The sequence below is a fragment of the Austrofundulus limnaeus genome, unplaced genomic scaffold (genome assembly GCF_001266775.1).
Source record: "Austrofundulus limnaeus strain Quisiro unplaced genomic scaffold, Austrofundulus_limnaeus-1.0 Scaffold118, whole genome shotgun sequence".
Taxonomy (NCBI): Eukaryota; Metazoa; Chordata; class Actinopteri; order Cyprinodontiformes; family Rivulidae; genus Austrofundulus; species Austrofundulus limnaeus.
Window position 1 is genome coordinate 138,924 of NW_013952520.1, and position 11,214 is coordinate 150,137.

Sequence of the window (11,214 nt, forward strand, 5' to 3'; positions counted from 1 at the left end):
CACCTCCTGATCTCCTCTTTGTTTTCTTGGACATGGGCTTCTGACCGTTCAAACTCAAGTATAACTTTGTAGGTGTCATCAACTGTGAATATCTGCAACAACGAGAAGCACATAAGCAATTAACATAAGTTGCACTTTTTAAACATCTATCTGTGCATGTCTGTTTTTTAAATAAAAATATCAACCAGTGCTTCACCTCTACTACAGTGGAGGACTCAAGGCCTCCAGTATCAGTTGCTGTCACTGTTACCAAATACTTTCCTCTCAGGGTTGTATCGAGGCCTTCGGAGGACCTGTGGGAAGTGAAAAATATCAATTGTGAAGCAATACACGTATTACATGAAAATTAGCTCCCCATTATATTTATAATGCATAAAACCTCAAATTTTAAGACTAAATCTTTTAGCTGTAAAAAGTAATTACTTACTGAATAAGTCCAATGTAATTGGCACCTTGTTGAGTAGTGACAACTTCAAACTTGATCTCGAGGGTTTCTGTTTGATTATTGGTGTGTTCAAACTGGACTTTTTGTATTTTAAACACTATCTCGCTGTGTTTTCCAGAGTCCCTATCTGAAGCCTGGTAATAGAAAAAGACATATTTTCAGTTCATTGATGAGAAATGTTGCATCATGTCTGCAGTCAGTTTTTGTCATACTCACTGTGACTTGTGCCACCGAGGTCCCTTTATTTGAACCTTCAGCCACCACAACTAAATAAAAAGGAAGAAAATTTGGTGTTGAATTTGTGTTAACGCTCAAAGTGACAACGTAAACTTGTATTTTTTCATTTGCTTTTCATTWTAATTTTTAAAGAGTTATTTTTAAACAATCGGTGTACATATACAACTTGATTTTCTAAATTTCAAACAGATCTTCTAGTCAGTCTGAGGACCTTTTCTTAAATCTAATCAACAACATTTATTTTAAACATTTCTTTTAGCAAATGGCTCATCCAGTGTGTCCTGGTCACATGTCTGCCTCGTCTGACGGCTTTTTTTCTCTAGTTTTGTTTGTTGCTTGCTTTTCTGTTTCAATCATTTCATGCTACAAGCCAAATGCTAACCTACAAAGATGGCGTCGGCCAAAATAATGTGCCTGGATGTTTATGTCTGTGAGAACTATGTATAAAACAAACTGTCTTTAGCTAAATGTRTTCTGCTAGAAATCTGTAGAGAGATGTGACGTTTGCTCAGGGGGAAGGGGTTAGAGGGGTTCCTCTTAAAACAATGGTTCTGCCCATGTGATGCAATGGCGTATAACCCAACCCTACATGATGATGCAACTTGTTCAGAATCGAACAACTAAATTGAATGACTCTATGAAACAAACTAATTGTCAAGATCCATATCCTCTCAAAGACCCCTTCATCCTACAAGTCTGAGTTACTAAAAAAATCAAAAGGAATGTTTTGCGGCTTGCTAAATTTTGTTCTTATTATGAAATTTATTCAACTCTATCTGGTTCACATTGTTTCTGGCAACATTTGAGAATCGAGCCCATACCTTGATGCCCATTTGCATCAAGGTATTGACGCTTGACCAAGCATCATTACGTTGACGCCAGGGGTACCCCCCACGCGTCCGTGCTGTACGAGATGGAGCGGAGGAGGACAATGTGTTTTTACAAGACWCGAATTGCATGAAACTAACCATCCTAGACCCTAAATTTAACTTCTACTAGCCTTATAGAGCCTAACCCTAACCACAGACTCTTAAGTTAACCATTAACCCTGATCGCTCATGTTAACCACAGACCCTAAAGTTAACCATTAACCCTGATCGCTCATGTTAACCACACCTCTCATGTTAACCAGAGACCCTGAAGTTAACCACTAACCCCTAACCTCATGTTAACCACAGACCCTAAAGTTAACCACTAACCCCTAACCTCATGTTAACCACAGACCCTAAAGTTAAACATTAATCCTGATTCCTCATGTTAACCACAGACGTCACGCAAACCTAGAAAAGCCGCGGGCGCCAAGGACGGACGCGCGGGTGTACCCCCCGCGTCGACGTTTGGGTGCAGAGCGCCCAAGTGGCAATATGTTACGAGTCCGACATGAGAATGTGTTAGAAAACCACATGGCATTATGGTCATGGGTGTGGTCTTTGTGCAAACACTGTAAGAAATAGATCTCTGTTCTGTTTATGAAAAAACAGGTAAATAAATACACACCATTTACAGCATCTGAATGAATAAACTGTGGAATGTTGTCATTGATGTCTTCAATGTACACCACCATTTGTCCTGAAAGAAAAAAGAAAAACAGCTTGTGTGTGAGATGTCTTCATTTGTATTTACTGTCTTAGTTCAGTGCTATTCTGTGCTTTACAAACTAAGTCCTGACCTGTTTTAACGCTGTTGTTCTCTCCCTTCTCTGTGTATTCGTCCACCACCTGAGCCTCAACCACTGCTTGGTCACACTCTTCATAATCCACTCTCTCTTTTGGGTTGACTCGAATGTCTCCATTTGGGTCAAGGATAAACCATTCGCAGGATCTCATGGTGTTATTACACCTGCAATTGACAGATTCCTGCTCGTAGGTCAGGGAATGATTGGTATCTTTGTCGTGTGCTTTGAACTTTCCGATGGGCTCATTGATKGTAGTGTTCTCTTTTATGTTCACAGGATCCATCGGCAAGAACTCAGGCCTCTCATCGTTCACGTCCAATACAGTCACCGTTACCGTCGCAGTATCCTTGTATCTGTCTGGATCTGTAGCCTCCACTTGCAATTCAAACATTTTGCGTTCTGACTCAAAGTCCAGCTCAATGTCCTGGTCAACGGCGATCCTCCCAACATAGCCTATGCCTGTTTCAGCTTCACTGGCTCTAACGCCAAAACTGCCAAAGCCCCCACTAATGATGTTGAAAGAAATACGATTGAAGGCGTTTGTTTGATCCAGATCCACAGCATGAACAAAACCTACAAATGCACCTGATCAGAAAAAAAGAAGACAAATTAGTATATTATAAACTCTGATACAAAGTCCTGAACAATTAAAAGTTTTATTATATAAACTACTTGCCTTTTTCGCCTTCTTTAACAGAAAAGGCGTAAGAAGCTGCTACAAATTTTGGAAAGTTGTCGTTGATATCCTGAGGTGTATGAGAGGAAAAGATCAGCAAGGAATGCTTTCATCAGTTGTTAGACTACAGCCCCTGGCAAAAAAGTATGGAATCACCAGTCTTGGATGAGCACTTATTCAGACATTTCATTCTGCAAAACAAACTCAGATCAAAAACATGATACAATAATAAGGTCATTCCAAAGTGCAACTTGTTGGCTTTCAGGAACACTCAAAGAAATGAAGAGAAAACATTGTGGAAGTCAGTGAATGTTACTTTTATTCACCAAGCACAGGGAAAAAATGGAATCACTCAATTCTGAGGAAAAAATCATGGGATCATGAAAAACAGATAAACAAAAGACCATTCAAAATACATCACGTTTCCCCATCTTAAAAAGATTTCCATTTAAAAAAACTGTGACCGGTTYTTATTCTATTTATAATTATCTCCTCTCTCCTGTTTTTTTTTCCTCTGATCCTTACTACATCAACTTTTGCATCCTATATAAATATCTTCCATGTAAATATCTTCTTGCTTCCTCTCCAAACTATACTTTTGCCTTCAGATTTAGAAAATTTTACTGGTAAATCAATTTCTTCTTTTTATAGCCTCCTTCTCCAACCTATCTGCTCTTTCATTACCCAAAATACCTACATGAGCAGGAGTCCAGAATAATATTATTTTTGTTTTGTTCATATATCCTATGATAAACAGCCATAATTTCATATAATATAATTTTGATGATTATTTGTATGTCCTTTTTCAATACTCAACAATGCAGAAAATGNGCCATAATTTCATATAATATAATTTTGATGATTATTTGTATGTCCTTTTTCAATACTCAACAATGCAGAAAATGAATCACTGCAAATTATTATTTTATTTATATTATTATCCCCCACCCATTCAAAAGCTAATAATATAGCACATTAACTCAAATAATTTGATCTTCTTTTTGAAATATTAATCTTTAATTCAGGAATCACTTCAGCTATACTGGTTATTTCATTTTTTGGCCCTCCAAGGTGTCATGACTTCAGGTGTTTTTAACTGCAGACTAACGAGCAGATCTAATCTCAGGCAGGTGTCCATTTGGGGAAAGGATATTGACTGGGTGTGTCCTTATCTTCTACCTCCAATTTGAGTGATTCCATACTTTTTTCCTCAGAATTGAGTGATTCCATTTTTTTCCCCTGTGCTTGGTCAATAAAAGTAACATTCACTGACTTCCACAATATTTTCTCTTCATTTCTTTGAGTGTTCCTGAAAGCCAACAAGTTGCACTTTGGAATGACATTTTTGTATCATGTTTTTGATCTGAGTTTGTTTTACACAATGCAATGTCTGAATGAGTGCTCATCCAAGACTGCTGATTCCATATTTTTTTGCCAGGGGTTGTAGTACACAGAATTTGCAACAAGACCTACCCCCACAGTGAGGACAAAAGGGACGGTGTGGGAAAGTGGGGGAACTCCTTTATCGGTGGCTGTTACATTGAGTTCAATTCTGCCATCGAGTTCTGGATCCAGCTCCTCCCGGTCTAGTTCACCTTTGCTTCTCAGCCATCCCGTGTTTTCATCCATAGTGAAGCTGTTGCTGAACACGCTTGGTTCTATACTGTACAGGATCTGGCTGTTTACTGTATCAGGGTCATCTCTATCTGTAGCCTGTCCAAATCAGAAAACAGCAGAAACTAAGAAGCAGCATCAAAACCCTATTATGTAATAATATTAGTGCAGTCTCTTCATTTGAGAGGGCTTTTCAAAATGTCATAGAGATTGTAACATTGTACAAAAAAAACATTGTTTAAACTATTTTGAATCAGCTTGCTCAATTATTACAGATGCATTTAAAAATTGCTAAATTTGAATTTAGTAATATTTCAATTTTGGTTTTGAAAATTGAAAGACAACATAGAGCAATGGAGCATTTCATAGATATTTTTAGTGTCGGCTACTGGATATGGTGTGCAGTGGTTTGTGAGATTGTTTGGGGGCAACCAACTGTGAAGTAAATGATAGACAATTACACAGCCTAAAGAGCTTTTTTTGCTTTGTGATGTACCAATTTCTAATCAGAAGGAGGACAAACTTGTCCAGAACTGTTATGCTGCTCAAATGTTGGGATTATTGTCTAAAATAGCAATCTGGAGATGCAAATAAAAGGTAAAGTTGTGCTGTTGCGCAATAATTTTCACTATAATATATGAATTACTTATATAATTAGTATCCCATAACATCAAATATATTGCCAGAGCATATATTTGTATACAGTGATCATATTAACAACAATATGACCAATGTGGCTGAGTGATAAACATTTAGCTAACATATAATCTTGAGGCAGGCCAACCTATTATTCATTAAATGTTGAATAAACTACCTTCTTGGCTGCACATCATATTTGGCATAAATATTAATTGGTTAAAGAATGTGCTTTTTAATTGGTGCTAAATGCATTTGTTATTGTGGTCTGTAGTCATCTGCATGCTGTATGTTATCGTTACTAAACTGTATATAATTCTATAGATGTGTTCAAGTTTTAAGAGAGCTCGTTCCCATCTTTTTTTTGTAAAATTAAGTGGCTAAAATGTTCTGTAGGCAGCAAAATTGATACACAGTCAAGATCTCCATAAACTACATCAACGTATTTAGAACTAAATCTGCTGTATTACACTAACACTGGGCCTCAGTGCAACAATCTGAAGTTTTAATTATTTCATATATTCTAACTTTTTTTCATGTTTCTGCAGTCATTGTTGCACATAAACACAACATGACCCATTTTCACACTTGGTCACACATTGGCATGCCCCAAAACTGGTCCATGATACTTTACACTAAGCAAAGATGGTGATATAAGATCCAAGTGCAATAAACAAACAAATCTTGACATATTTTTTTGGAGTATAAATATATAATAAATTTAACTTGCACATGGCATACTTACAATAACTTTATTTAAATGATGCATGAATTGAAACTTGAATGAAAGTGGTTAGGGAATGATTATTGTTTACCTCAATCCTGTATGCAAACGTGTTGCCCTCTTGAACATTCTCCAGGTAAGATACTCTGTTGATGACTGGAGGCTGGTCATTGATGTCAGTCAATGTGATCTCCAGTACCGTGGAGCCGGGCTTGTTTGCTGTGTCTCTGGCCTCCAAAGTGGCTGTTAACAGAGATCTGCTCTCACGATCCAACACAGCCCCGTTTTTCACAAAGACTGTGCCAGAGACTGGGTCGACATCAAAGAATTTCAATCTGGAACACATCAAATAGTTCATAGAGATCAAGTGGAAGGCAGACAGTAGCCCCATGAATTCAGATAAACTGAAATACTGCAGTGATGATCAAGTGTAAACATACATGCTTTCTGGAAGAAGTTTGTAGGTCAGTTTGCCTTGATCCATTGTGTCAGGATCTTCTGCCTGAAAAATAAAAGTTTTTGAAAACTTTTAAAAAAACTGCGTTTTATGTATGTATTATACATTGTATGATTGACTTTTGAGATAATAATAGTCTCACAGTAATATTGGCCAGAATTGTCCCGTCAGGAGAGTGTTCAGGCACCTCCAGTTCATATGTGGTTTCTGGAAAGGTGGGGCTCTTGTCATTGTCATCGTTAATGTTTATAGTGACTGTAGCAGTGGTGCGGAAGCTGGGTTCATCCATATCCTCAGCAATGATCTGCAACACAGCATAGGTCACATAAAGTAGCAATTAAGTTTTCAAGTCACATCACAATTAAATGATCTAAACTTAGTCTAAAAAGTTAGAAAATGAGTGTTTGGTAGATTATTTCCTGAAACAACACTTCTTGGAAATAAATCTTGTATCGTTGGAAAGCCTAATTTCCTGTTCAAAGGGTGCCACATTTGTAAGGAACATGCATTTGTGGGACGAGCAGTAGAGATGGGTATATGGGTTGTTTACATGAAAAATTTGCGAAATCTTCTCTGCTATGCTGTTGCTGGTAAAACTTGTTTGGAGGTTCTGGTACCCCCAGGTGCTGCCAATCAGGTCTGGTAAAAGATTTTTTTTGCCAAGAAGCATTGTTACAACAAAGAAAAATCTACAAAAAGAAAAGCTTTCATTTCTTTTTACTAAGTATATTTCTTTCTTTCTTTCTTTCTTTCTTTCTTTCTTTCTTTCTTTCTTTTTTTACCTGAAGAACCATTTGCTGTTTTTCTTCAAAATCAAGATGTGCGGGCTGTATAACACGGAGCTGAACAAGGCTGTCTGATGTTGTGGTTGAGGGATACACAGAAAATATTTCCTTGTCCTCTCCTTCCAGCGTTAGTTTAGTGTTGACAAACTGTAAAATGGAGGAAGAGCCAATCCTCACTCGTTAATGTCACTTGGGAAATAATAATTATACATGTTTCACTTGTGATTATTTCTCACCTTGTCAGGATCTTTGACAGTCATATTGAGGGAAATAGATCCACTGAAGTGTTCAAAGACTTCATCTGTGAACTCATTTTTTTTCACACAGGAGACGCTGCAATCATAAAACTCAGGCGGGTTGTCGTTGACATCAGTAATAGTGATCTGCATTGTTTCTGTTGTACTTGCTTGACGTCCATGGATGTCCAGATTTTTCTCAGTGGCCTAAAATAAAGCAAAAGGAGGAATTTTACAGTCAGGGTAATGCAAAATGAAAAGTTCATGACTGACTGCAGCTGGTATTTCTTTGCTAGCCTAAAATAATTTGTTTGACTGCACTTATTGGACTAACCAGTACTCATCTGTCTCTCTAAAAGGAAGGAAAGTTGGTTATCAGTCACCAGTGCTAAAACTTGAAATGAACTGCAAATTACTGGAACTTAAGTGTCACGGTCCTCCAAGATATAAACCTATACTTCCAAACCAACACCTTGAGACTTGACTGAAATTTGCAGCTGCGTACATGGACAACCCAGATGTCTTCTGGAGAAGAGTTTTATTCTTTTATTTTGTTATTTATTATCTTATTAAAATGTAACTATTTGGCCACAATGACAAGATGTTTAATGAGGGGTTTAGAGGGGTCAAGATTGGGCTTTCAGACTAAAAGCGATTTGTTAATAATTTCCGTCCCTCCATTTTCTGCCGCTTATCCAGGGTCGGGTCGCGGGGGCAGCAGCCTAAGCAGACAGACCCTGACTTCCCTCTCTCTCCAGTCACTTGGGCCAGCTCATCCGGGGGAATCCCAAAGCGTTCCCAGGCCAGCTGAGAAACAAAGTCCCTCCAGCGTGTCCTGGGTCTTCCTCTGGGTSTCCTCCCAGTGGGACGTGCCCAGAACACCTCACCAGGGAGGCATCCAGGAGGCATCCTAACCAGGTGCCCGAGCCACCTCAACTGGTTCCTCTCAATGTGGAGGAGCAGCGGCTCTACTCTTAGTCCCTCCTGGATGACTGAACTTCTCACCTATAAGGGAAAGCCCAGACACCCTGCAGAGGAAACTCATTTCAGCTGCTTGTATCCGCGATCTCGTTCTTTCGGTCACTACCCAAAGCTCGTGACCATAGATGAGGGTAGGAACATAGACCGATCAGTAAATCAAGAACTTTGTCTTCTGGCTCAGCTCCCGCCTCACCATGACAGACCGGTACAGCACCCGCATCACTGCAGATGCAGCATCAATCCGCCTGTTGATCCCCCGCTCCATTCTTCCCTCATTCGTGAACAAGACCCCGAGATACTTAAACTCCTCCACTTGGGGCAGGACCTCCTCCCTGACCCGGCACATTACCCTTTTCTGGCTAAAGACCATGATCTTGGATTTGGAGGCATTGATCCTCATCCCGGCCACTTCACTCTCGGCTGTGAACCGCTCCAGTGAGAGCTGGAAATCACAATCTGATGAAGCCAATAGGACCACATCATCTGCAAAGCGCAGAGATGTGATCCTAATGTCACCAAAAAGGCAGCGCCTAGAAATTCTGTCCGTAAAAGTTATCAACAGAATTGGTGACAAAGAGCAACCTTGGCAGAGTCCAACTCTCACCGGAAACGAGTTTGACTTACTACCGGCAATGCGGACCAAGCTCTGGCACCGTTCATACAGGGACCTAACAGCCCGTATCAACAGGCCTGGTACCCCATACTCCCGGAGTACCCCCCACAGGAGTCCCCAAGGGACACGGTCGAACGCCTTCTCCAAGTCCACAAAACACATGTAGACTGGTTGGGTGAACTCCCATGCACCCTCCAGGACCCTGCTGAGGGTGTAGAGCTGGTCCGCTGTTCCACGACCAGGACGAAAACCACACTGCTCTTCCTGAACCTGAGATTCAACTATCTGACGGACCCTCCTCTCCAGAACCCCCGAATAGACCTTACCAGGGAGGCTCAGAAGAGTGATCCCACTATAGTTGGAACACACTCTGCGGTCGCCCTTTTTAATTAGAGGGACCACCACCCCTTTGTTAATAATTTAAAATATTAATTTGATGACATTTATTTTTATAGCATTTTTCTTTTTTTCCCTCTAGCAACTTCAGCCCCCACTTTTAAAAGCATGGTTTTAGACAACCTATGTTGACATGATGTGGTTCAGATGAATTGTACAAAGTGGATGTAACAGCAAAAATTGTTCGGTTTCAAGCCAACATTGTAAATAAGAAACTGTTCTTAATGTTTTGCCTATTGAAATAAAGGTTAAATAAAATAAAAAGCCAAATAACCAAAGACCGGAAATTATCATAATCTTTCCTGTTTTTTTACCTTCAGAGTGAGGGTTACAGTGTCACCAGTAACTTCTCTGTCAATCTCTGATGATACAGATATGACCCCGTCATTGACTGAGATTTTAAATAAGTTAGGTGGTCTGGAATCTGTAAAAAATAAATAATAATAATTGAATAACTACTTTCTTTATTCTTCTGTTTATTTTTACTCACAACAGTAAAATAAGGTTGTTTTTTTTCAACTTACCTTGAATAGAATAGATTATATCATCATTGACTCCTTCGTCCTGGTCGATTGCGATCACTGTATACACAGCAAGGTCCTGAAAAAAAGAGCGAAACGGATTTTTAAAACCTGTGGTTTTGTCGTATTTATTGTACTGAATAATAATTTGGTTCTGTGATGGTATGGTACAGTACGGTACAGTAWATGGTATGGTATTGTATGGTCAGTCGTTCCAGGTTTATTTGTTGATAAAATTCTTTCAGTAAGATTGAAACATGCAGCACAACACAGGTGAGCCAACTTTTCAGGTCAAGACTACAACTATTCCTGTTGACATCATTAATGTTCTTTGTATTTTAGTGCTCTCAWTTGTTGTTTATTTCTGTTTTCCTATTGGTTTATTGTACGTCGACACTTGACAGATCTAATTTAATGCACCTGTCTGAAATAAAAGGTGTGAGCTCCTTCAAACAGTTTGAGGAACAGCATCAAGCCAAAGTAGGTTTCATGTGTGTCACGTTTAATGCTGAGCAAAAGTAAGTCTGCTAACTATTCCCTTACATTAAAAAAACACACTTTTGAACACAATGTTCTCCACACACAGGGAAAAAAATGTGTTGAGAAAAGAGAGAAGTTGTAAAAGAAAAAAAACAGTATTTRATAGACAGGGTGTTATCATTTATCTCTTCCTCCCAAACCATTTCACAACCATTCACACTTTCAAACAAGTAACATCATTATATAAAATGCACTAAATTAAATATGGAATTCCTAAGATCAAAGCTGTAGAGGCTGAGGAGATGAGAGGTGAAACATTTTATTTAACTAATTGTCATGAACTGGAAGATGGAGAATCTACACCAACAAATCCAAACAAGCTGACCCAACAGGTCTGCTTTAGTAGCCTTGTCAATATGATGGACAGCCAAACCATTACAAGAGCATTCATTAAAAGATAATAAAAAGGTAATAAAAAAAAAAAACAACACTCACAATGCGTGAATTCTCTTCAACTTTCAGTGCAGGAGGAATGTTCAAGAAAACTGGGTCAAGGTCAGGAACGTCGTCGACCGTGATGAGGGAGAACATACTGTTTGACTGAACTCTGTGTGGGCCAGAACCACATTGGCCGCCGCCATCCTGTAGAAGAACACAGTCATTACGATTGTGTTGTTAAAATTTAAATCTGATTAGTATTTTTGAAAATGGGCTAATAAATGTTGGTAAAAAAAAAAA

At 38.9% G+C, this 11,214-nt stretch overlaps 1 protein-coding gene across 1 annotated transcript in view; it reads right to left on the bottom strand.

The window, feature by feature from the left end:
• The window catches only part of cdhr2 (cadherin related family member 2), a gene marked incomplete in the record, with an annotated part of 23,016 nt that overhangs the window by 3,468 nt on the left and 8,334 nt on the right, over window positions 1-11,214 (bottom strand). The window contains 16 exon segments of the mRNA XM_014014664.1: window positions 4-92; window positions 197-293; window positions 428-579; window positions 662-711; window positions 2,180-2,251; window positions 2,352-2,942; window positions 3,034-3,103; window positions 4,507-4,746; window positions 6,099-6,342; window positions 6,448-6,509; window positions 6,607-6,768; window positions 7,247-7,396; window positions 7,486-7,692; window positions 9,790-9,899; window positions 10,000-10,075; window positions 10,972-11,118. Of these exon segments, the coding sequence (XP_013870118.1) occupies window positions 4-92; window positions 197-293; window positions 428-579; window positions 662-711; window positions 2,180-2,251; window positions 2,352-2,942; window positions 3,034-3,103; window positions 4,507-4,746; window positions 6,099-6,342; window positions 6,448-6,509; window positions 6,607-6,768; window positions 7,247-7,396; window positions 7,486-7,692; window positions 9,790-9,899; window positions 10,000-10,075; window positions 10,972-11,118 (2,519 nt within the window).